Source organism: Protopterus annectens, chromosome 16.part0, assembly GCF_019279795.1.
Source record: "Protopterus annectens isolate FY-2018-M chromosome 16.part0, PAN1.0, whole genome shotgun sequence".
Taxonomy (NCBI): Eukaryota; Metazoa; Chordata; order Ceratodontiformes; family Protopteridae; genus Protopterus; species Protopterus annectens.
Window position 1 is genome coordinate 871791734 of NC_056750.1, and position 27893 is coordinate 871819626.

General features: G+C 43.0%; 1 protein-coding gene across 1 annotated transcript in view; it reads left to right on the top strand.

Moving 5' to 3' along the window:
- Positions 1-27893, top strand: part of NDRG2 (NDRG family member 2) — a 2287731-nt gene that overhangs the window by 2201584 nt on the left and 58254 nt on the right. The window contains exon 12 of the mRNA XM_044058563.1: positions 1558-1605. Within this exon, the coding sequence (XP_043914498.1) occupies positions 1558-1605 (48 nt within the window). The remainder of the gene's footprint in view (positions 1-1557; positions 1606-27893) is intronic.

A 27893-nucleotide genomic window follows, 5' to 3' on the forward strand; every position in this document is an offset into this window, starting at 1 on the left:
TCCTTTTAGCCATCACTTCAGCAACAAGGGTGTCTGAATTACAGACCCTTATGGCAGTGGAGCCTTTCATCATCTTTCATGCAGAGAAGTTGTCCCTCAGGACCAATCCCTCCTTCATGCCCAAGGTGGTATCCAGTGTGGCTCTTAATCCATTCATTTGCCAACCTTCTTTTCTAATCCACAGAACAAACAGATACACAGATACTGCACTCCTTAGATGTGCACAGACAAGTTAGATTTTACTTGGACAGGACTAAACCTCAAAGAAAATCTGAAAAGCTGCTGGTGGCATTTGCTTGAAGGGGCAGAGGGGCAGGCCATTTCAAAGCAAACCATTTCTAAATGGATAGGCCATTGCATTAATTTCTGCTGTAAGCACCATGGAAAACCTACCCCACAGGGAATAAGACCACATTCAACCAGGGCTGCATCTACCTCTACAGCCTTTCTCAGAGGTGTCCCTACCAGGGACATCCTAGAAGCTGCTGCTGGGAGTTCTGTACATACCTTCACCAAGCATTTCCATTTGCCAATTTTCTTTAAATCCAGAGGTGGCTTTGCCACTGCAGTCTTGCAGGGCCTTATAGCTGGTCCTAATGCTATCTAAGTTCCTCCTCCCATCTTTAGCTTTGGGAATCTACCCAAATGTGATGACTGTAGCAGTGAAACACGAAGAACATAGTACAGTTGTGTACACTCACCATAAATGTAGTTGTTCTAGTGTACTCACTGTTGCAGCCCTAGTTACCCTCCCTCCAGCCCCCCAACTTCTTTTGGCTATACCTCTGTTCTTGTTTACTATGCTTAAAGCTTTTTGGTGTATTTGCTTTTTTGTTGGAGGTGTAACCTTGTGGGTCTACTTCTATTCACTGACTCCCATTTCATCAAACTTTTATTTCACTGAAACTTCATTACATCGACAAGCATTTGCCCCCTTCCCCAATGTTGTGCGACCCTAGAGTTGATATATATAGTAGGGGGGTGTGGGGGGCACAGCCCCCCACCTAAAATGCTTGTCGATGTAATGAAGTTTCAGTGAAATGAAAGTTCGACGAAATGGGAGTCAGTGAATAGAAGTAGACCCAACCTTGTATATATAATTGCTTCCCATTATGGAGGCACCTGACATCTGGGGCAAGAAAAACTGATGTAATGGCGTCAGCTGCATGCTTTATACCCCTGTCTACCTGACGTCACGGAAGAAGAGACAGCAACTGACGCACGACCCAAGACTTTGATAATCAGGCTGACTGAGGGCTACTGCAAGCAGATAACCCAAATGTGATGACTGCAACAGTGACTACACTCGAACATCTACATTTATGGTAAGTATACACAACTGTACTTTTTCTTTACAGGAGATAACAAATATTGTGAAAGGAGCGGTTTTCTCATTCAAGAGAAGAACAATGTAACCTAAATGAAATCTTGTTACAAGAGAGACCTGTATAATTTAGGAGAATGCTGCAAAAATGAGTGTTAGTTGCAGATTTCAGCAGGAATGTGGAAGTATTTTGGCATCTTATTATTATTGCTCTTGTTCATTTTCCTTTGCAGGTGGAATGTAATGCAAAACTTGACCCAACCAACACCTCCTTCCTGAAGGTAAGTCTTTAGCAGGCTTAAAAAGACTTGCGTACTTTTAGGTTCTTTCTGTTATTGTGAAAGTTTGTGTCTTCATTAATTTGCCTTTTAGTATGACCGTAGTATGATGGAGAAGCATTCTGACATTTTTAAGATACTGTGGTGTTTTATACTTTTACCATTCGTTCCAATCTTTTTCTCTATCCTGGCTTAGCATTCTTCTATTTTTGGTAGCCAAATTGCATTATTTGTTTTTAGCCACTTCTAGGAGGTCCAAGACTATTCAGGATATTGTACTGAATTCATTCACAGCATCTTCTAAGGGGAGGATTTTTAGGGTATTCCAGTTAGTAGATGATAGGGTTAAAGTTGGAAAGGTTATATGTTGTTTTATAAACATGCTGTTTAACTGGATGTGTGGTTTTATAGACTGGGAGATGATCACAGATACAGTCAGATATTGTGGTGGTGCATTTGCTAGGGTCTGATACTAGGATCCAGTCCAATAGGGAAATTGCTGTATTTTATATAATGTGGAGGACTGTTAGGTAGTTGTGTGAAACCAAATAAGTTCATGCTAGATGCAGGGTATTTAGACTTTATTCGTACCTAGTCTGGTTGCAGCAGATGGTGCATAAGTATGTTATGGATTAGAATGCAGTATTTTTTTACTGGTCTGATATAAAGGAGGCACAGCTCTCAACCCCCTTTGCATAATCAGGTATGTAATTCTCCATGAGTTGCAGATGGTAGCAGCTATAAGGCCATCATCTATAAGGACTCCAAGATCTGTTACTGTTTTGTCAACTTTTAGTTGTTGACAGTAAAGTATAAAGCTGTGGTTGTGATGGAGGGGGGTACCCCATGCTGTAATGCTTCATTTTTGAGACTGACGGCAATGTCAGTGTTATTGTGCATTCACTCATAATGCAAAGCACTGTCAGAAGGGCTGCCATGTTTGTAGTCATCTACCTAACTGGGGAGCCACAACTGGAATTAGCTATGTCATCTGTGAAAATGATGCCAAAAAGAAGCAGTCCTGGAACAGAGCCTTCTCCATCACTGCAGTGGTGACGAGGACGATGAGAATCGAAAGCCGCTATTGTCACCTATTATGTTGTTGTTATATTGTCACCTGTTATGTTCGACTATGTCATCACTTGTTATATTGTCACCTTTTATGTTCAAACATCTCATCAGTTGTTATATTGTCACCTGTTATGTTCGACTATGTCATCACTTGTTATATTGTCACCTATTATGTTCAAACATCTCATCAGTTGTTATATTGTCACCTGTTATGTTCAACTATGTCATCACTTGTTATATTGTCACCTATTATGTTCAAACATCTCATCAGTTGTTATATTGTCACCTGTTATGTTCGACTATGTCATCACTTGTTATATTGTCACCTTTTATGTTCAAACATCTCATCAGTTGTTATATTGTCACCTGTTATGTTCGACTATGTCATCACTTGTTATATTGTCACCTATTATGTTCAAACATCTCATCAGTTGTTATATTGTCACCTGTTATGTTCAACTATGTCATCACTTGTTATATTGTCACCTATTATGTTCAAACATCTCATCAGTTGTTATATTGTCACCTGTTATTTTCGACTATGTCATCACTTGTTATACTGTCACCTATTATGTTCAAACATCTCATCAGTTATATTGTCACCTGTTATGTTCGACTATGTCATCACTTGTTATATTGTCACCTATTATGTTTGACCATATCATTCCTTGTTATATTGTCACCTATTATATTTGACCATTTCATCAGTTATATTGTCACCTATTATGTTCGACCATCTCATCAGTTGTTATATTGTCACCTATTATTTTTTATTATTATTAGTTGACCATTTTGTCACTTGTTATATTGTCATCTATTATGATCAACCATCTCATCAGTTGTTATTTTGTCACCTATAATGTCCAACCATGTCATCAGTTGTTATATTGTCACCTATTATGTTCAACTATTTCATCACTTTTTATATCGTCACCCATTATGTTCAACCATGACATTTGTTATATATATGTCACTTGTTATATTGTAACCTGTTATGTTCAATCATGCCATCAGTTATTATTACAATCAGATTCCTGAGTTTATATGGGATTCTGTCATGCAGCATCCTATACTTAGATTTGTTTAGTTTTGTTTCATGTCTTTTATTAGTAAAACTATTGATTAATTTGCAGGTGTCTGCAGACTGTTATAAACCTAGCCAATCATCAGAATCAAACCCTGTACCTTGTATGTCTGAGGTAAAGATCTTAACATTATGCCAAACTTGGGGTTAAATATTTTTCTGTAGAATGAAGTACTAGTGAAATAAATGCTGCAAGTAATGAAAAATGGAACCATAAAGCATAAATGTCAGCAGTTTACATGCACTCTGCCTTCCTACATGCCTAATCCATTAATGCTGCTGTGTGCCTTAAGGGCACTTGTTAGATACGGTTAATGTTAGTGTTCATGGCTGAGTTCCTAGTGCTTCTGAGTGGAATAAGAAAGGGAGGAATGACACGCTGTTTACAGATGCGGAACTTCCTTTATACTTCTGTTTTTTTATAGCCACAGGAAAGAAAACTGATTTTTGTACACAGTTTGAGATTCACCACCCCAAAAACAACTAATTTTAAAAATGGACGACACAGTAAAATATAAAATGCTGTTTTTATTAAAGAAGCATTATGTTTCCTGTGTGTCAGTGGGACACAGGATATTCTTCGTGTTTCACTGTTGCAGTCATTACATTTGGGTAATCCTGCTGGCAGGTTGCCCTCAGCCGGCCTGAATTCCAAAGTCTTTGGTCCTGCGTCGACTGCTGTCGCCCCTTCCCTGACGTCAGGTCATCAGGGGTATAAAAGAAGTAGCCGATGCCATTTTCTCCAGTCTTTCTTGCCGCGCGGTGCCCGAAGCAGAAGCAGTTCGCAAGTGCCGGTCGGCCGACTCCTGAGATTTTCGTGTTTGAGTTTCAGATCCAAAGTCTTCAATAAAGCTAAGTACCCCGTTGGGGAAACTTTTTTCTTGCTCCAGACCGATGTCAGAAAAAGTTAATAATTGTATTTCTTGTGGTAAGCATATACTTTATAAGGATTTTCATTCTTACTGTATTCCTTGCTGAGTCCTTGATCACAACGTTACTGGTTGTCAGTTTTGTGCTAGATTTAACCAACACCCTATTAAGCATTGGTATGATTTTGCTGTAAACTTTTTTGGATGCCAGTTTAATTATCCTGAAATGTCGTCGGATAGCCATCCGACTACTGGAGTTTACAAAAAACGCAAAGAAAAGGATAGAGAAAAACAACCGAGGCCCAAAACCGACGACGAAGCTTCTCCTAAGCCAGTCACTGGTTCTCAGTGAGGCACTTTCTCAGCCTCTGATGCCTGCTACTTTAGAGTCGCAGGCCGCTACTGACTCCCACGTGGAGTCGGCCATGCCGCTGGATACCCAAGGTATTGGATCCTCGGACGCTAATCCCTCAGATGGGTCCGGAGCCGCTGAGCAGGTACTGGCTTCTGAGGGTGTATTCAGACCTAAACATCTTTACATTAAAACAACCTCAGCTTCAAAGACAAAGACTAAAGCACCTTCTAAAGCAAGGAAACAAATTTATTTTTAAAAACCCTGCTGCTGACCCAGAAACTATTTCACAGGGTCCAAAGGGAGTTAAGGCTTCCATGGCAAAAAACCCAACCCCCTCTGACAGAGATTCAAGGGCACTGGATAGATGGGGAAAAAGGTTTACATATCTGCAACTTTGGCTGTAAGGGCTTTAAACTGTTAATTTCATATGCTTAAGTATCAGCAACATGTCATGGGATTGCTTAAACAGAAAATGCTGTTAAATTCTGAATGTGCAGAAAACAAGGAAATGCAGGATTTATTGTATGCAGCAGAACAAGTTGGAAAACAAACCTTGCAATGTGGTTTTGATTCTTTGGAGGCCTCCTGCAGGGCCGCAGCTACGGGTTCTGTAATTAGGAGGCATGCTTGGTTAAAGGAACAAAATCTGCCTGACGATGTTAAAGTTAAATTACTAGATGCACCTTTACAGCATGATACTTTGTTTGGTGTTAAGGCAGAAGAGGTGTTAAAGAAAATGGAGGACAAAGCAAAATCTATGCAAACTGTCAAAGATTTTTTACAAGTACAGCCACCTAGGTTTAGTAGACACTGGCCTACAAAAAACTGGACCTTTCCTGTGTCAGACAGACCAGGCGCAAGGTTCTTACAGGCCCAAGCAATGGGGTACTTCTACCTCCAAAGCTGGAGAAGATAGATCACAAACATACAGAAAACAGTCTCAATGACTTCCCCCTGCCTGCACCAAGCACTTATCTTCTGGCAGCACCCTTAGGGGAAAAATTAGCACTTTTTGCTCAAAATTGGCACATCATAACCCAGGACAAGTGGGTTCTAAACATAGTGTCACAAGGCTACAAGTTCCATTTCCATACCCTGCCAAAGGCAAACGGCTGGCCAGATCTGCCAAAAAATCAATGGGCAGAGGCACAAAAGCAAGTCTCATCCCTCATGGACATGGGGGCCATTCAACTAGTACCAGATCAAGAGCAGGGACAAGGGTTTTACTCAAGACTGTTCTTGGTACCCAGAAAGGACAAGGCCTGGAGACCAATACTGGACCTATCTATTCTGAACACTTTCCTGGATATACCAAAATTCAAAATGTTGACTTTGCAGCAGCTTCTGCCCATGCTGGGCAAGAACGCATGGCTTGTGACTTTAGACCTAAAAGAGGCATACCTGCATATACCAATCAGACAATCATGCAGAAGATACCTAAGATTCAAGGCAGGTTCAATGCATTACCAATTCTCTGCACTGCCCCTTGGCTTATCTGCTGCACCCAGGGTCTTTACAAAGTGCCTGGGACCAGTAATTGCATTCTGCAGACAATACAAATAATACAATTTAAGCTTGAATACAACTGCCCAGATGGCCTATCTCACGCCAGACAAACAAAGGCAACTGACTACCTATTTCAAAATGTTGGCAACAAGGACCCAGTTATCTGCAAGAAAAATTCTGCAGGCTTTGGGCTTCATGGCATCCTGCATTCTACTAATTCCATATGCAAGACTGCATATGAGGAAACTTCAGTGGTACCTAAAAAGTGTTTGGACTCAACATTGCCACAGCCTGGAAACTATGATTACTCTCATTCCCTGCCTGCAACAGGAGTTTCGATGGTGGGCAAAGGCTTGTCACCAAAACAAGGGACAGCCATTCACATTACTCCCAGCCAGGAGGACATAACAACGGATGCATCAGATTATGCCTGGGGGGCCCACATGGCAGGAAGATGTATTCAGGGCACATGGACCTCAAACCAAATGCATCTACATATAAATCAAAAAGAGATGTCAGCTGTTCAAAATGCCCTGACAGCCTTCAAGGACCTACTTCATCTGGGACAACTACTGATAAAGACTGACAACACCATGGTCATGTGGTATATAAACAAGCAGGGGGGGCACACATTCTTACCCCCTTTGCAGACTAGCCATGACCTTGTGGGACACAGCTTTGACTTACCAAGTACATCTGCAGGCACAATTCCTGCCAGGAAAGGAAAAAACTCTGGCAGACGAACTAAGCAGAAACCTCATGGATCCCCACAAATGGAAGCTGGATCCACAAGTCTTCAGCATGATAACAAGGAAATGGGGATGCCCGGACATAGATCTATTTGCCTCTCCTCTCAATTACCAACTAAAAAGATTCTGCACAAGGACTTATCACAGACAAGCATGGAAAGTGGACGCCCTATCTTTCAACTGGAAAAACCTGTCAGTATATGCCTTTCCTCCACTGCCTGTCCTCCCCAAGGTGCTCCTAAAGGTCAGACAGGAGAAGCCAAAGATGATACTGATTGCCCCAGACTGGCCACGCCAGTACTGGTATCCAATACTAAGGAACTTATCTCTATACCCAGCTTGGGTCTTACCTCAAATACCTCGACTACTGTCCCAGCAAAACAATCAGATCATGCACAGCCAACTCAGGATATTAAACTTGGCAGCATGGCGGATAATGTAGTCATACAAAAAACACCTCTCAGTAAAGCTATGATGGATGTCATTCTGGAAGCCAGAAGGCCTAGTACTAGAAAGTCTTATGCTGGAAAATGGAAGAGATTTTGTGCCTGGAACCAGGAACAAGGAACTGATACAGCAGTAAAAAATATTCCTCAGATTTTGCAATACTTAACTGAGATGCTGGACAAAGGCCTATCTTTTTCATTAATCAAAATTCATGCCTCTGCCATTTTGGCTCATTACAATACAGAGCCACCACTTTTTTCTCATCCTTTATTAAGGCAGTACCTCAGAGGAGCCAAAAATTTAAGGCACCCAAGGAGACTGCCAATACCTGCATGGGACCTCAACTATGTCACCCTACCTCCTTTTGAGCCAGCGGCTACTGCTGACATGAAGTTGGAAAGCAGCGCAGCTCTTAGCAATTGCTTCTGCAAGACGAATTTCAGAGCTACAGGCGCTCATGGCTGTGGAACCCTTCATCATTTTTCATCCAGACAGGGTCCCCCTGAGGACAAACCCAACATTTATGCCTAAAGTAGTGTCCAGTGTGGCTCTTAACCAAGCCATCCATCCATCTGCCTGCCTTTTACCCAAATCCACAGAACAAGGGGGAGAGAATTCTGCATTCTTTGGACATACACAGACAGCTTAGATTCTACTTGGACAGAACCAAAGCTTTCGGGAAGACAGAGCAATTACTAATGGCATATGCTGCAGGATCACAAGGAAAGCCTATCTCAAAGCAGACTATTTCTAAGTGGTTAGGACACTGCATTTATTTCTGCTACTTACATCATGGCAAGCCAGTGCCTAAGGGAATTACGCCTCATTCCACCAGAGCTGCAGCCACCTCAGCAGCCTTTCTCAGGGGAGTACCAACCAGAGACATTTTAGAGGTGGCTACTTGGAGTTTAGTGCACACCTTTACAAAGCATTATCATCTGCCACTCTACTCTAAATCCAGGACAGGCTTTGCCACTGCAGTTCTGCAGGGCCTCATAGCCGCTCCTACTGATGACTAGTTCCAGCCTCCCAACCATAGCTTTGGGACTCAACCCAAATGTAATGACTGCAACAGTGAAACACGAAGAACATAGTACAGTTGTGTACACTTACCATAAATGTAGATGTTCGAGTGTATTCACTGTTGCAGTCCAGGTTACCCACCCACCTTCCCCCTTTTTTCTTTTGGATCTTATCTTTCCTTCTCTGATTTATACTACATATGTGGTGTATTTGCTTATAGATGAAGGTAAAATTTATATTGGTGTATTTATATAAAGTTTGGCTACCCTTTTTGGGGGCACCTGACATCTGAGGCAAGAAAAACTGAAGAAAATGGCGTTGGCTACTTCTTTTATACCCCTGATGACCTGACGTCAGGGAAGGTGCGACAGCAGCCGACGCAGGACCCAAGACTTTGGAATTCAGGCCAACTGAGGGCAACCTGCCAGCAGGATTACCCAAATGTAATGACTGCAACAGTGAATACACTCGAACATCTACATTTATGGTAAGTGTACACAGCTGTACTTTTCTTATTCTACTAAGGACAAATATGTAGTATTAGGAACTTACTGATTTATGTCTTTGTTAACTTAATAGGTGAAATGGTCCTTTCCACCTATACCTAAGGCTAAACAAGGTGTATTACATTGTAAACAAATAATTACCCAAAAAATATCATCCTTTTCAAAGACCGTTGAAACACTGCCTGTAGGCCTGTCTCTGACACATCACTATAAATTGTGAAGGGTTTACTGAAATCTTGGGATGTTAAAACAGGTCTTGAACATAACACTGTTGAAAAGCATTACTTCTGTCTGGTGTCTGTTTTCTTTTAGGGGCACCTGACACTTTGTCAGTTATGTAATAGACCACACTATAGATGCAAAATGGAGTGAAAACTTTCCGTAGTACCTAATTAATCTCAGAAATGCAATCGCTTGTTTCTTAATGTCTGGAATATGCTAGCTTTTACTGCTTCTGATTTCTTTTTTCTTTATGGGGCTAAACAACTCCCTACTTATTACATATCCAGAATGTTTTACCTCTGTTGTAAATCTCTTGCACTAAAAGACATTAACTGTTTTTCAGTTGTTACAGGGATTTGTCAATACCCAGTTTCCATATTGCACATAGTCAAGAATCTTGTCTTCCCCAAACTCTGTATTACTACTTCTAACTGCCTGATTTTGAAATACCTCTGTATTACTACGTCTACCATGCTGTGGTTAACTGCCCGGTTTTGAAATACCTCTGTATTACTATGTCTACCATGCTGTGGTTAACTGCCCAATTTTGAAATACCTCTGTATTACTACGTCTACCATGCTGTGGTTAACTGCCCGATTTTGAAATACCTCTGTATTACTACGTCTACCATGCTGTGGTTAACTGCCCGATTTTGAAATGCCTCTGTATTACTACGTCTACTATGCTGTGGTTAACTGCCCGATTTTGAAATGCCTCTGTATTACTACGTCTACCATGCTGTGGTTAACTGCCCGATTTTGAAATACCTCTGTATTACTACATCTACCATGCTGTGGTTAACTGCCCGATTTTGAAATACCTCTGTATTACTATGTCTACCATGCTGTGGTTAACTGCCTGATTTTGAACTGTATTACTACGTCTACCATGCTGTGGTTAACTGCCCGATTTTGGAATACCTCTGTATTACTATGTCTACCATGCTGTGGTTAACTGCCTGATTTTGAAATACCTCTGTATTACTACGTCTACCATGCTGTGGTTTGAAATGCTGCTCAGATTGCTAAAGTCTTTACAGAATCTGACTGTTCCATCATGATTTGTGATTAAGACTGTTTGCTTGCTGCAAGCATTTCTATTCTATTCCTGTTACCTCATTACAAGAATGTTTTGTGTGTCCTTTTACATATATTCTCTTGAGACAGTAACATTCTCGGGAATGGTCACAGTATGGTGTTTGTTCTGTCAGGTAGATCTGAATTTCCACATATATTCTCTGAGACAGTAACATTCTCGGGAATGGTCACAGTATGGTGTTTGTTCTGTCAGGTAGATCTGAATTTCCACATATATTCTCTGAGACAGTAATATTCTCGGGAATGGTCACAGTATGGTGTTTGTTCTGTCAGGTAGATCTGAATTTCCACATATATTCTCTGAGACAGTAACATTCTCGGGAATGGTCACAGTATGGTGTTTGTTCTGTCAGGTAGATCTGAATTTCCACATATATTCTCTGAGACAGTAACATTCTCGGGAATGGTCACAGTATGGTGTTTGTTCTGTCAGGTAGATCTGAATTTCCACATATATTCTCTGAGACAGTAACATTCTCGGGAATGGTCACAGTATGGTGTTTGTTCTGTCAGGTAGATCTGAAAACACTTCCTCTTTTCTTAACATAAATTCCATTATCTCTTGTTTTTATGGCTTATATAGTGCATTGTTTACCTACAGTTTCGACACAAAGGTCAGTTTTATTTCCCTGTCATTTCCATCACTTTCTGTCATTAAGGTAACTACAGGTGTCTGCGCATCTTGCCGTAGTTTTAAAGTGTTGAAATTATGTATCTCTTCTGACCTTCTGTATCTATAACTAAAAGTGGGAGACAGCAGAGTGTTTGTGGAGAATGATTATTCATTGTACACCACACAGAACAGGAGTAAATGTATTCCATTATTCAGGGAATGTCGAGAAGCAGGCATGAGATGCAAACTGCTGTACCCAGCTATCTTCAAAATATTTTTCTCTGGAGAAACAACATTTTTTGATGAAGTACATGTTAAGGAAGAAATACAAAAGTTTGTCCAACAAAAAGTAAGATGTGAAACAGAAGGAGACTCTGCATGTCCTTCAAGGATGCATCTGCAGTCATAACATATGGGTTGTCCTGCCTCAGGCAGCCCTTCGGTCGGCCGGATTCCAAAGTCTGGGTCTGGCCTCAGCTGATGTCGCAATTCACCCGACGTCATAGCTCCTGGGGTATAAAGGCATCAGCCGACGCCATTTTCCTCAGTCTTTCTTGCCGCGCGGTGCCCGAAGCAGAAGCTGTTCGCAAGTGCCGGTCGGTCAGATCCAGAGAATCCAGCTACCGAAGACTTCTAAAAAAGCTAAGTACCCCGTTGGGGACTCTTTCTTGCCTCAGCCGATGTCAGACAAAGTAAATAATTGTTTAACTTGTGGGAAACAAATACCTCATAAGGATTTCCACTCTTACTGCCTTCCTTGCTTAGGCCCAGACCACGACGTTTCAGCTTGTTTAGCCTGTTCCTCCTTCAACCGACGGACACTTAGACGTCGGTCGGAGTTTGCTGAAGAGTTTTTTGGTCCCGCTTTTGCATATAAAATGCCATCGGAGACTCCGACTTCACATTTAGCCAAAAAACGCAAGGAAGAGGACCGACACTCGCGGCCCGCGGTTTCGGCTGAAACCACGGTTAGGCCTACCGCGAGTGTCTCGGTTTCGGCTGAAACCGAGTCCTCGGTTCTTCCTTCGGCTGAAAGCATGCCTCCGACAACCGAGGCCTCAGAGGCCCCGGCTGAGTCGGCTACAGAAATTCCCACCGAAGAAGCAGGCACACAAGATTTGTCCGACACCATTCCGTTGGACATCTCTACTCCTGCACGTGGGGCAGCTAGACCCCCCTGCTTCTATGTCTATTAAGGCCTTCTCCAGGGCTAAAGCAGCTAAACTTTCCAAGGCCTTACCTACAAAAGCTCCCTCTCACAGACCTTCCTCTAGTTCTCAGATTCTCAGCCTTGCTGAGGACCTTATTTCTCTGATCAGGGGATCCCAAACTCACCCATACAGGGCCTCACAACCCCCTCCTGAAAAAAGGCCCAGGACTGAACCCCCTGAACCTCTCTCCTCTGACTATTCCTCGGATGGATCAGATTTATCAGACCATCAGGAAGGACCATACTCACCTTATGAAGATTCGGATGCAGAAGACTCCATTCCTTCTGCCCCCCAGAAGAATTTTCATTTGGGGAAACTCTACACTCAATGAGGGAACACTTCCAATGGCAGGGTCAGGATTTTTCTGATTCTAGGAAAAGGCTAAGGACTTTTTTACACTTACCACAGCATAGGCCTTTAGCCATACCACCTGTACTATCAGTTGTTGATGATGCATACAATGATGCCTGTTCAGCCCCTGATTCTCTGCCCCTGGCCCCTGCCAAACCTGACAGATATTACAGGGTCCCGGATTCTCACTTCCACTTGTATAAGGCCCATGCTGCAGACCCAGAAACCATTTCTCAGGGCCCCAAGGGTGTTGCAGCTGCCTCTGCCAAAAACCCCCTACCCTCTGAAAGAGAATCAAGAGCATTAGAGAGATGGGGTAAAAAGGTTTATACATCTGCTACTCTTTCTGCCAGGGCTTTAAACTGTCAATTTCACATGATGCAGTACCAGGAATTTTTGTTAGATCAGCTGAATAAAAAGCTGTCCTCTCCTGAACCTTTAGACCGTAAGTCCCTTCAGGATTTGGTACACAACTCTCAGCAGGTCAGTAATCATTTCTTAAAATGTGGCTATGATGCACTGGAGGCTTCATTTTAGATCAGCTATGACTGGAGCAGTGATTCGAAGGCATGCCTGGCTAAAAGAGCAATCCTTGCCAGACCATGTTAAGTCTAAACTCCTAGATGCCCCTATGGAGAAACAAAGTTTATTTGGCTCCCCTGCACAGGAGGTTCTAAAGAAAGTGGAAGAAAAAGCAAAATCTGTGCAAACAGTCAAGGATTTTCTGCAGGTCCAACCTCAGAGGTTTAGCAGAAATTGGCCTTCAAAGAATTGGTCCTTTCCAGACACCTCCAGAGCACAGAGAGGCAGAAATAGACGCCCAAGAGGCAGAGGTCAATCAAGGGGTGCCTACAGGGGTCGTCAGTGGCAACCTGCCAACCAGAGGAGTACCGCCGCAGCTGCGACTGCAACCACTTCCACAGGACAGACACAATGACTTGGCTCTGATTCCGCCTACCAGGGAACAACTGGAAGCACCCTTGGGCGGAAAGCTAGCTTTATTTTCAAAAAACTGGCATTGCATTACAGGAGACAAATGGACTTTGCAAACAATAGACAAAGGCTACAGGTTTCACTTCCACACTTTACCAAAAAAGAGAGGAATGCCAAACCTTCCACCAAGCCAGAAATCAGAGGCTCAAAAACAAATCATCAACTTACTAAGGATGAGAGCAATAGAAAAAGTACCATCAATGGACCAAGGCCAAGGATTTTACTCCAGACTATTCTGTCCAGACTGGAAGCACATCGAGGAGCTCTCTGATTATGTAGCCCAGGCAGGTATGACCCTGACCTTGAGCAGTATCCTACCTTCACCTAGAATGATGCCACAATACAGTGATAAGATGATCAGCTTTAATAATTGGCTTAAATTCTGGTGTAATTCAAAGGGGATCCAATGTCTGTCTGCCTGGGATGACATGCTGGACAAGCCACGCTGCTTCGTAAGGAACGGCTTGCACCTGTCACCCCTGGGCTTCCGGATATTGGCAAAGGCTCTTGCCACCCCCATAGTGCATTTTTTAGGCAAGGCTCAAATTCTAATCCTACCACCCTAGAACACCAAAAAGGAAAAAAACTAAGGGTAATGCTGCTCAATGCCAGAAGTCTCAATCTCAAGATGCACGCACTCGAGGCCCTTCTCAATATGGAGAACATCAATGTCTCTGCTGTGACAGAAACCTGGTTCAAGGCTCCTGAGAGCACTCCAGCACTAACAGGTTTCACCTCATATCATGCGTTCCGGCCCCAAAATCCGGACAACACCAAGAAAGGAGGGGGGGGTGTCCATATTCATAAAGGACACCCACACCTCAAGGTTGGTGGCAACGCACGATGCATCGGAGACCATCCAGGTGCAATTAACCATAGGCAAGACTGCTCTGCAATTTGTAGCATGTTACAGGCCACCCTCTCAAACTCAGGAACCTCACATGGCCTTCCTGAAAACATTGGAGGGATAAATGTATCTCCAAACACCATCATACTAGGTGACTTCAACTACCCTAATATAGACTGGGAACACTACTCAAGCCCGAACACTCTAACCCAAAGATTCCTGGAGTTCATAAACTCAAATGCCATGGAACAACTAGTCACCATCCCCACAAGAGGAGAAAACATACTTGATCTCATCATCACGAACATGGGATCAAAATGTTCAACACTGGAAGTATACCCCTCACTGGTGAGATCAGATCATAAACTAATCTCGCTGGAGGTCCTCATCCCGCCCCACCTGAAACAAAAAGACCACAGTGAAAAACTTCTCAAAAGCCGATTTCACACTTCTAAAACTAGTGTGGTCTCCTTTAAGGCCCCTGAGCCAGTGGTAAACATTACTCAAACCGCTGAATCACTTACAAATGCCTTCTACCAGCACCTACAGGACTGCATGGATCAGGCAATCCCAAACAAAACTAAGACTCTCTGTACCAAAGGCAAGCATCCAGTCTGGTGGACCCCAGCCATAAACAAGCTCTACAACAAAAGGAGGAAGCTACTACAAGATAGAGCAAAATCCTTGAAAGGTAAGACACCTTTGATCATTATAAGTAAAAAAACTAAGAGCTCTCATAAAATCATCCAAGGCAAATTTTGAGAGAAAAATCGCCAAGGACTCTAAAGACAATCATAAGGCCTTCTTTAGCTATGTTAGAAACCTAGGAGGAAACTCCCAGATATGCTCAGAATTAGTTCAAAATGATGTGAAAATTACTGAACCTACACACATTGCCAACATACTGGCTGACAGGTTCAGTGCAAACTTCTCCCCCCCAAAAGGAGAGATATCTATTCCAGAGGATTGTAGCCTCCCAAACATCTCCAACGCCCAGGTGAGAACTGCCCTCACTAAGGCAAAAAACACAGCATCCATGGGACCGGATGGTGTCCCCGGCTGTGTGCTTCACAAACTCAACGAGGAATTAAACCCACAGTTAGGACAGCTGTTTAATCTTAGCCTTACCTCAGGATACGTACCCAAGGAGTGGCGCACGCACTGTGGTCCCACTTCATAAGGGCGGTGCCTCCACAGACCCTGGAAATTACCGCCCCATTAGCTTGACAAGCCTTATCTGCAAAGCCATGGAGAGGATCATAATGGAACTCATAAATAAAGACATAGGAACTTGCAGACTTTGGATCCAACCCAGTTTGGCTTTGTCAAAGGCAGATCCTGCCTCTTAAACTTGGTTGACTTTTTCGAGACAGTCACCAAGGCCATTGATGAGGGAAAGGCAGTCCATACAGCCTACCTCGACCTGGCAAAGGCCTTCAACACAATACCCCACTCAGGTATCATCGAAAAACTCATCAGCCTGAATGTAAACCCATACATCACAAGATGGGTTGCAAACTGGCTAAGTGACAGAACCCACAGGGTCAGAGTTGCTGGAGCCATGTTAGACTCAAAGCCTGTCACAAGTGGTGTCCCACAGGGCTCAGTCCTGGGTCCACTCTTGTTCGGCATCTACTTTTCTGAAGTACAAGCAAACACAGGAGGGTTATGGCTGACAAAGTTTGCAGATGACTGCAAACTGGGCGCCATAGTCGAAAACACATCTGACACAGATATCCTCCAGAAGGGCCTGACAGAAACGGATAACTGGTGCCAGAGCCATGGCCTGAAGTTAAACGCCAAAAAATGCATAGTCATACCCTTCGGGAAAAACAAGGTTACCCCTAGCTACCATATAGGTGGCAATCCACTGAGCACAGAAAAAGTCATCAGGGATCTGGGGACCCAGGTTGACAGCAGCCTTTCGTTTGACACTCATGTTGCTAAAGTAGTTAGGAAAACCTTCTATATCACCCACCTGATCATGAAGGGATTCACATCTAGATCAAGGGAGGTCATCGTCCCCCTGTACTCATCACTCATTAGACCTATGATTGAGTACAATGCCCCATTCGGAATGTATCTGACCAGACACCTGCTGCAGCTTGAAAGGCCCCAAAAGTTCCTCACCAAAAGGATAAAGGGTCTCAAAAATATGTCTTATGCTGCCCGACTGAAGGAACTCAGTCTCATACCGCTTGCTCAGAGGTGACCTGTGCCTGACATATAAGGCCATGTCAAACCCAGATTTGATGAATATGCTTCACCTCAAAAAATCTAGATCCCTCAGAACCACAAGGGCGGGAGACTTAAACCTTGACACGGTTATTAATAGAACGTGCTGGAGGGACAGATTCATCACCCAGAGACTCCCTATGCTGTGGAACAAAATCCTGGTACATGTGAGGCAGAGCAACTCTCTGGCCTTGTTCAAGAGGAATCTTGACCAATGGATGGGAGATCGCAGATATACCGCAGGGATTACTTCAGTGTCACTGCTTGACAGAGGCACAGCAAAATGATAGGCATAGTTTTTATTCAAACTAAAGGGGTGGCAAAAGCCACATAACTATGGGCTAGGCTTATAAATGCCCTTGGGCAGATAGCCTAGTATGAACCTATGAACCAACCCTACTTTCATGCCAAAGGTGGTATCCAGGGTATCCTTGAACCAAGCTATTCATTTACCTACGTTCTTCCCTAACCCACAGATTAGGGGGGAAAGACTACTGCACACCTTGGATGTACACAGACAACTGCGCTACTACCTGGACAGAACTAAGACCAGCAGAAAAACTGACCAGCTTCTGGTAGCATATGCAACAGGAGTGCAAGGAAAAGCAATTTCCAAACAGACAATTTCAAAATGGATAGGAAATTGCATTCGATTCTGCTACTCTTTTCATGGAAAGACAACTCCTGAAAATATCAGGCCTCACTCCACAAGAGCTACAGCCACCGCTACAGCTTTCCTACGAGGAGTGGCTACCAAAGACATTTTAGAAGCTGCTACTTGGAGCTCCATGCATACATTTGCCAAGCACTACAATCTTCCATTATACTCCAGATCCCGAGCAGGTTTTGCAACTGCAGTTTTACAAGGGATCTTAACTACACCATCATTAGCTTAGTGCCTCCTCCCCCAGTTTGGCTATGGTATTCTACCCATATGTTATGACTACAGATGCATCCTTGAAGGACATAGTACAGTTTTGTACCTACCATAAATGTAGATGTCCGATAGGTATGCATCTGCAGTCAGGATTACCCACCCTCCTTCCCCTCTGTGGTATTCCTAGGGTACTTACCCCCTTTCTTAGCTAGCTGGGGGAATCTGTTATGGTGTATTTGTTTGTATGTATATATGTATATATACTTCTTGATTTCTACTGTTTGGAATTTTCTACTTTTATCCAAATTTAGCCTTCCTAGAGGGCACCTGGCATCTGGGGCAAGAAACACTGAAGAAAATGGCATCGGCTGATGCCTTTATACCCCAGGAGCTATGATGTCGGGTGAAGTGCGACATAAGCCGAGGCCAGACCCAGACTTTGGAATCCGGCCGACCGAAGGGCTGCCTGAGGCAGGACAACCCATATGTTATGACTGCAGATGCATACCTATCGGACATCTACATTTATGGTAGGTACAAAACTGTACTTTCTTGCTCTTCTGGTAATAAGGACCATAAAGCATAAAGAATGATCTGAAGTAGTTGACTTCATTTGGTCTTCAACCTGTGGTTTACGGATCCATATCGGATCCATCACATCTGCATTTCCTGCATGTGATCTGAGCTCCAAGCTCCTCCCCTTATCCGTAATGCCCTCTGTCTCCTTCCTCCTCCAGATCTCGTTTGCTGCTGGAAAAGCAAGCAGTGTGGTCCGTGCTCTAGGCATATAGTGGATAGTTTAGGTGCTAATTTATTTTTTGATCGTGTTGACTCTATTCTCTTTCTTAAAGTTTCCTTCTCTTGCTTCTATCCTTTCCCTTCCCGCAACAGTTCTCGCTAAAAAAAAAAAAAAAAAAAAAGTTTCTCTCTCTCCTTTCAGCCTATCTCTTTCTGTGTGCATGTGGGAGTGTGCCTGACCTATATAGGGATGTCTGAAGCCGCTAAATTAGGTTTCAGCAAGTGCACAGAGTGTGGCTGTAAGCTTTCCCCAGCTGATAGCCACACTCTGTGTGTAGTGTGCCTGAGAGCTGTGCACCTTCAGACCCCCTGTCCTATCTGTACTCGGTTCAACCCCAGAGCACTGAAGGACAGGAGGGACAAATTGATCTTAAAAAGGCTACTTCCCTCCTTGGGGATGGTAGCCCCTGCTCCCCCCTCTTCAAGGACAGCAGCTGCGTCTTCTTCCTCTTCTCCAGCCTCAGGGGTTCAAACTCCTGCCAAGCGGTCCGGGGAAGGAGAGAAGAGCAAGAGAGACAAGCTGCAGAAGCAGTCTCCAGAGCGCTCAGCCCCAGCTGGCCTGCCAGCCAAAGTTAGGACTCTACTAGGCCCGGATCTCCCGGTCTTCGATCCCCAAGGTTCTCTCCTGAGTCGGAGGAATCACTGACCAGGTCACTGGTTAGGTCACTCCCCTCACCATCATTCTTGACCAGTTTCTGTGGCTTTGTCCTCCTGCTCCACCTGGAGCTTCAGTGAAGTGGAGATGGACAAGATGCTGAGATTTATCCACACCCAAATCCAGTTTGGGGTCTTGCCAGCACCCTGTCCCTGTGGAGGGGGGAGCTTGCAGTTATTTTTTACGCAGATAACTCCTTCTCCAATTTGACCTGTGGGTTCGGAGACCCTAGATCTGAGGCACTCGGGGGGGGGGGTCAGTGCCAACGGTACCTTCTACTTCGACAGCCATTGCCTTGAGCGTGTTGGATCCGAACTCTTGGAGCCTTAGTCTCAGGGCTGGAGCTGAGGAATTGCTGTCGGCTCCAAGCCTTTTGCAGTACAGTACTTCCTTTGGTATCTCAGCTCCTGGAGGTCTCGTCTCTGACTTCCCCTGTCAGGTCAGAGGGGAAAGGTTCCAGCCAGTATTTCCCAGGAGGTCTATTCTCCTTCAGCCTTTGACATGGTGGAGATGGTCCAGACCATCTTGTTGTCTCAGGGGATAGCCTGTGCCCATTTTGCCTCAGGAAGCTCCCCCGAGGGAGCAGCAGGAGGTTTGCGAGTCCTCCCTAGAAAGTCCCACTGAGGAGGTTCCTTGTAAACAAACATGTAAGAGGAGGCACCTGGACTCCCCACTGGAGTCCCTTACTGAAGGCACTGATTTGGGAGGAAGGGGAAGGTTCCCCAAGGTCACCTCCTGAGGATGTCTCCTTTGGGAGACATCATGGAACTCCTCCACCAGAGGGGGGGTGGTCTGCCCAAAAAACAACCTCAGATGAATCAGTGCTTCTGGAGACATTCGGCACAGGCCCATCTACCTCTTGGATCCCATGGATCCTTTGGTGGATCTCATAACATCTCAGGCATGGAAGGAATCGGACACCATGAAGCCTATCCCTAAATGCCCGGACAAAGTTCTTAGTCCACCCTCAGACAGGGCTTACTGGAACAAGGGATCCCCCATAGATGCTATGGTTGCAGCAGCTGTCACTAAGAAAGAGCTCATGCAGGAGAGCTCTACAGTTCAGCCTCCTGACTGATAGTCAAGGGCGATAGACCATTTTGGGAAGCAGGTGTATGCTTCAGCGACCTTCTCTATAAGGGCGCTGAACTACATGGCACACATCATTCGACTGCAGAGAGACTTGGTCAAGAAGATCTCTGAGTCGACCATGTTGACAGGGGATAAAAAAACATTCCCTGCTCAGATGGCCACTCAAGTCTGTTGCAAATAGGTCCATGCATCTTCTCTCCCATGCCATGGAAGGAGCCATTAAGGCAGCCGGTACTGGCATTGCCATTAGGCGCCACGCCTGGCCCCGGCTTTGTCAGTTCTAGGAGCCCTTCAGGGTTTTCCTTTACAAACACCCCCTTATGATGGTTCTTCCTTTTTTGAGAAGTCAGTCAAAGAGACACTGGTCCAGAGTGAGAAGGATGGGAAGACACTGCCTGCCATCGGGATCTGCTTCTCCTCCCCTGAAAGATCCTTCTCAAAGAATCAGTGAGGGATGAAAAAGATGTGGTTCTGAAATTCTCAGGCATTTTCCTGGGACACTCAGGACTCACCTTCCCCAATGCTTATTGAGGGGGTTATGATAGATGCTGCCCTAAGAGCAGAGGGGGTCCAAGAAACTTTGGGTCCTGAGAACCTTTCTCAGACAAACCTGGGCAGCAGCCCTGAAGGGCTGCCCGACTGCTCATCTCTGGAGGCAGTCGTGAGTTGACTATTACTTCACCCAGTGGCATTGGAGTTTGTAACAACAGATCATTGGGTGTTGCAGATTATATCCAGAGGATATTCCATCCCATTCAACGAACCACCACAACCACTGAAGCACCTCCCAGACATTCCACCCATGCAACGGGAGGATGCAGCTAAAGATATAGAAAAGTTGCTAGGAAAATGAGTCATCCAGCTTGTCCCCAAGACCAATCCATATCAAGCATTTATTCCAGCTTCTTTTTAATGCCAAAGAAAATGGCGACCTAAGACCCATTCTGCATCTTTCCACCTTAAACCTGTCAGTAGCCAAGACAAAATTTCGGATGGTCACCCTTCAAAACATCTTGCCCTTTCTGCAGGTGAACGACTGGATGTGCTCTATCGACGTCCAGGATGTGTACTATCATATCAAGATTGACAGGCGCTCCCGGAGATTTCTCCACTTCTGGCTAGGAGCCAAACCTTATCAGTTCAGAGCCCTTCCCTTTGGTCTTACCCAGGGTATTCACCAAGGTTATGGCAGTAGTAGCAGCTCACCTGAGGCTTCAAGGTAGTCACATCTTCCTGTACCTGGATGATTGGCTCTTCGCTGGCCCTTCCAAGCATCTACTTTGCCAAGCCAGAGACTCCTCTTGCTAGCTAAAAGACTGGGCATTACCATCAATTGTGATTGTTGAGACAAGTCATCACAGGCCCCGGTTCAGATTTTAGACTACATTGGGGCTCGGTTAGACACAATGCAAATGAAAGTTTTCCTCACCTCAGACAGGATATACAGTCTCAAATTGAATGTTTTATGCATTCTTCAAGCCCAAGTTCTGACAGCAGAAACAGTACTAAGAGCGTTGGGGTCTATGACGGCCATGATCAATCTATTACACTTGGCGTGCCTTCACATGCAGATTCTCCAGTGGACGCTTGCTGTTCAATGGTCCTTGTTAGAAATGCCATTGTCATATCCATTTAGAATATCCCAAGTATGCTCGGACTCTTCGGTGGTGGATTGAATCCCCCAATCTAATCAGGGGACTTCCTTTTATTCTGTCCTTTCCCGAAACCACGGATGTCTCCCAGCTAGGGTGGGGGTCATTGCTCGGGAAGTATGGTCCAAGGCACGTGATCCCCAACTGAGACCAGCTTGCATATCAGTTTCCTAGAGATGAGGGTGGTCCTTTTACGTTGCAGGTCCTTCATGCCCATCTCCCTCTAGAGAAAATTGTGATTCAGACAGACAATATGTCGGTGGTCTGGTACATCAACAAACGGGGAACATGATCTTATCCCTTATGTCGCAAAGCCATGAGAGTGTGAGAATGGGCAATCTCTACTGGCCATTTTCTGGTGGCAATGCACATCCCGGGGTGGTCCAACATTTTCATGGACAGGCTCAGCAGGTCTGTTTTGATGCCTTACGAGTGGTCTCTGAATCCTTCAGTGGAGGAACAGATCTTTCTAAAGTGGGGTCAACCTTGCTGTGATCCTTTTGCATCTCCTTCCAATGCGAAATGCAGCAAGTTCTTTGCTCTGAACCCCCCCCCCTTGGGGGAAGCCCCCAGAGATAAAAACAAAACAAAACAATAGAATAAACCAGCTAATTCAGATGGTGCAGCAACAAAAGTCCAACTGCAGAAAAAGAAGCTCACACCAAGACCTTGAAACACTGGCAAAAAGTTTAATCATGCTAGTACTTTCACAGAAATACAATTCGCTTCATCAGGCATCAGATACAATTGTTCTCTACAAGAAGCCATTTATACTAAATGGTCACATGATGAAGCAATTAATTAATCAAATTTTATTAAAAACAATGAAAAAAACAATTAAAAACGTTTAAAACAATTTCCAACCTAGTTGTGTATATGTGTTAGTTCAGGTTTCAAAGAAAATAGCCATTCAACCCTGGTGGAATAAATGCTCTAAACTAAAGAATCTGTTTATTCTCACATCTTTCAGTTATATTATGTATAACACTTGAAGCCTGAACTAACACATACACAGATTGTATTTCTGTGAAAGTACTGCTCTCTTGTTGGAAGTACTAGTGTGTTTAAACTTTTTACCAACATTTCATGGTCTTGGTGTGAGCTTCATTTTCTACAGAAGCCCCCAGAGATGCACTGGTCCATGCTTGGCCTCCTAGTCATCTGTTTGCTTATCCCCCACTTCTTCTCATTTCAAAGTTTCTTCAGGAAGCTCACAGACTGAGGAGCACTGTGATCCTCATAGGCCCCATTGTGGCCTTGCCAAGTTTGGTTTCCCTCCCTATGGTCTCACATAGTAGTTCCACCTTGGACATTGGATCCAGTTCCGGATCTTATTTCTCATCCCTCGGGGATTCCTCACCCAGATCTGGACAGTCTGAAGCTCACTACTTGGCTGCTCCAGTTCCCATGATTGTTAGGACTCCAGGTTTATTATCCCCAGTTAAGACTATTCTGGTGGTGGCTCACAAGTCTTCCACTACAAAGGTTTATCGTAGCAAGTGGAAACGTTTTTCCATATGGGCTTCACAGTGTATGTTAGACCCTTTTACTGCTCCTGTGTCTGCAATTTTAGAGTTTTTGGTGGGAATTTTTCAGCAGAGTGCCAGTTCGTCCAAGGTCAAAGTCCAATTGGCAGTTATTTCCAAATTTCGTGGGGGGGACATGTCATCCTTGGCTTCTTCTAAACTTTGTAAGACCTTCCTTAAAGGTACCTTTCTTCTTAGACCCCCGGTGAAGCATCCTATGCCCTCGTGGGATCTTACTTTGGTACTTCAGGCTTTAGTTTCTCCCCCTTTTGAACCCGCAGCATCTGTAGAGTTACAATTTTTATCTTGGAAGACTACATTTTTGGTCATCATTACTTCTGCCAAGAGGGTGTCAGAACTTCAAGCTTTATCCATAAAGGCCCGTTATGTGGTCTTTCACAAAGACAGAGTTTCCTTGCGTGCCAACCCATCCTTTCTTCCTAAAGTTGCGTCAGAAGCAAATGTCAGTCAGACAATCAATCTTCCAGTTTTTTTCCCTAATTTTCAAAACAAAGGGGAATACAAATTACATCTGCTGGATGTGCATAGACAATTGAGATTTTTACTTACACAGGACCTTTCATAAATGATCAGTTATTTGTTTCTTATTCCAAACCTTTCTTAGGTAAACCAATTTCCAAAGTAACATTTGCTCACTGGATTTCACAATGTATTATTCGAGACTACTCTATTAAAGGAATTTCCCCTCTGGGACAGGTAAAGGCACATTCAACTAGATCTATGGCTTCTTCAGCTGCCTTCTGGTCCAGGGTTTTGCTGGATGATATCTGTTCTGCAGCTACTTGGTCCTCGTCTCATACCTTCATTTCACATTACAAATTTGGATATTGTGTCCAGGAATAGGGCATCCTTTGGCTCTGCAGTGCTCTGGAATATCCTTCCATGAGGGATATCCAGGTGTTTGGTAGCTGGGGACTCTGTCCCACAGGTTGAAGTCCAAATGTAGTCAACTACTTCAGATAAAGTTATGTACTCGCCATAACATTCTATCTGTGTAGTTGTACTTCATTTGTCTTCAACCACCCCCCTTCCCCCTACCTTGTCACTGAGATACTGACCATATGTGGAGATGATTGCATCAGGAATGTCCTTAATCATGCTTGGGCTTAGGATTGTCAGGTTACCAGTTGTGGTAATGTATGTTTAGGTTGGGAATGTATGATTTTTTTTGGCAGCAAACTCAATCTGAAGGCAGGACGTAGACAGGGGGCATTATGGGTAAGGGGAGGGGCTTAGAGCTGGATCAGATGCAGATCTGTAATCCACAGATGGAAGACAAATGAAGCACAACTAATCAGATGGAACATTATGGTGAGTACATAACTTCTTTTTTCAATGGAGAGTACTTGAGCGAGGGGAAAAAAACACAAGAGTTGACTAGAAGAATCAAGAGTACACTGGAAATGAAGCAGAGGCAGGGTTTGAAAGAAGGAAATGAACAGGAATAGAACAAGAAAATCTGGAAGTACTGGACTTTGTTAAACGTGTAGGGGACTGTAAAGCATATTACCTACTTCATGTCATTAATGTTTGGAAAATAAAATCAGTAACTTGGAAAGTGACAAATGTGGGATTACACAGCAGTAGTTATATTTATGAAACATAAGAGAACAAGAAAAGCTGGCTATATTAGACCTTTTGGACTGTGTTAAACTTGTAGGAGACTTTAAGCATATGCCCTACTTCATGTCATTAATGTTCAGAAAAATATTCAGGAGAGGGAAAGAGGCGCAAGAAAGTTTACTGTAAGTAAAACACATTTTTGTTCTTAATAGTGCTATTTAAGTGGTGCATGATTTTCTTTGCATGTTATAAAGTAAGTTTTTTTCAGTTATTTAAGTGTAATGGGGATATTAATGTAAATAGGTGCTCCTGTTTTTTTTATTTTCTTTCTCTTCTCCTTCATTATGTTCAGTAAATCTAGGCACTGCAATATAAATAAAATTAAATCTGGTTAAAAGAGTATGAAAAAAGAAAAATTAGTGTGCTTTTTCTCATTTTTGCATAGGGGAATTAGTGGGTTAAGGCCATTAGCTTAATCAAGTAATAAGTTTTAAAACAAAGCAAGTAAATGAAAAAGAATATTGAATATTATAAGACTTTTTTTCCTAGTAAACAGTTTTGTGTCTGGTTCTCATGTCTCTATCAGACAATCTGATAAAGAGAAATGGCTTGGATAAAATGTTTCTGAAGGCATTGAAGTGTTTTCACTGCTGAGAGAGCTATAGACAAAACTAGACAGCACTTAATAGAACCATAGGCTTCTTAGCATGGATAACCTTTCTTTTAGGTTAGCTCAAGTCGGTGTGTCTGGTTGTCAGTTTGGAACATTTGTTCCTATTAGGAGGGTAAAACGTCAATGTTCGAAGATGTACATAGTTTTCTGTCTAATAAGACAGAAAACTATGTACATCTTCAAATGTACATTAAGTAATAGGTTTTAGGGGGTATTAGGTGGGTGTGCGTATTTTTGTTTGAGGGTTTTCAATAAAACAAAAAGTTTGGTAGGATGTGACTTAAGCTCAAATGGAGATGACAAGAAACAACTGTATAAAAGATTAACATGCGAAACAGTACATGCATGTAACGCAAAAGCTGAAACTAGATATTTAACAAAAAAGCTGTTATGCATAAAAGGTAGGAATAATAATCTGTCAAGAATATGATGCTTTCTATAATATCTTTAAATGTTAATGGTCTCACAGATGAATGCAAAAAAGAAAGAGGAGTGAACTATATTAAAAAATGTAGAGTGCAAATATATGTGCTACAGGAGACACACTTGAAAAAAACATGTGAATTTGATAAAGAAAGGTTTTCAGAATGGTTATTCAGCAGAATACCTGGGGCAAAGGAAGAGGGGGTACTTATATTAATTGCAAGAGGAGCTGCAATAGTAATAGAAGAGGATAAAAAAAACAATAGTGGTAGATTTGTAGTACTAAGGAGCTACTGACAAGGGAGGAGGATTACAATGGCATGCATTTATATTCCACCAAAAACTTCTATAATGAAGCTTAAGAAAATCTGGGAGAAATCATCAGCTTACACCAAGTAATATTACTTATAGAGTGGGACTGGCATTTGATTTGCAGTAGTGAAGATGTGTCTGGGGTTGGGGGAGAAGGGACAATATAACAAAAAAGGGTAGATTTTTAAAGAAATTTATGAAAATGTTTGGCATGGAAGATGTGCATTCAGTACCAGGAGTTTGGAGTGAATTTGCATATTATTCTCCAAGATACAAACACTGGGCTAGACTACACATAATTTACATTTCACAGGAACATGTGCATTTAATTAAAGGTCTTGATATGCACCCAATAACTATTTCAGATTATGTGCCAATAGTAACTAAAATAAAAATAGAGGGTAATGAAATAAAGATGTCTGTTGAAAAGAGAAGAATTGAAGGAAATAGAGAAGATAGAAATTTCTTCTGAAAATATAGCTAGGGAGTGGGATAAAATTTAAGTGGAGTTTAAAATAGGGTGGAAATAAAAGGGAGATATGGTTAAGAAGTAAAAAGAATTATTGACAAATGTTAAATCATTGCAGAATAGGGGGAACCTCACTGAGCAAGAAGAGGAGCAACTGCAGAATGCGAAACAGAAACTGAGGGATTACCTCGATAATAAGCATAAGTTTAGAAAAACTGGTAAGCAACTGTTCTTTGATAATAACTCTAGAGCACAAAACATTTGGCACAATGACTCAGGCAACAGAAAGTAGAAAGGGCTGTCACCAAGGTTAGAGCGCCTGTAATATGGAAAATAACAAGGGATCCTGAAGAAATATTAGAAATATTCCAGAGATTCTATGAAAGTTTGCATAAAGCAAATAAATATGGACATCAGGAAAAGGTACAAATGGCAATGTTTATGGGAGAATTAAATATGCCAAGGTTAGAGGTAGAGGAGGCTCAGTTACTAACAGGATAGGAGGAGATGAGATAAGAATTCTGATCTACTGGAAAGCCCCCAGGAATAGATGGTATTCCTGTGGAAGTTTTGAAGCTAGGAGGGAAAAGCTGGTAAAGATCTGGAAGGTTTTGTTTGACAATATTTTAAGAGGAGAAGTAACATCCTGGAAGAAAACATTTGTAGCTGTAATACCTAAAGATGGTAAAGACCCATTAGATCCATCCTCATACAGGCCAATTATAAACCATGATTTTAAAGTGTTCATGTCTATAGTGGCTAAAAGAATGGCAAAAGTGATGCCAAAATTGATAGATATAGATCAATGTGGTTTTGTGGAGGGGAGGCAAACATTTGATAACATTAACAGAACACTGATGATCCAGAGGGAAGCAGAATGTAAGAAAATACCACTGATGGTGGAGGGTCTTGATACAGAGAAAGCATTTGACAGAGTAAGCTGGAACTTTGTGAGCAGAGCAATGGAAGCATTTGTATTTCCTGAAAAAAATTATAAGGTTGATTAGGAGGATGCATGAGGGATCGGAGGTCAAAACTAAACTGGGTGTG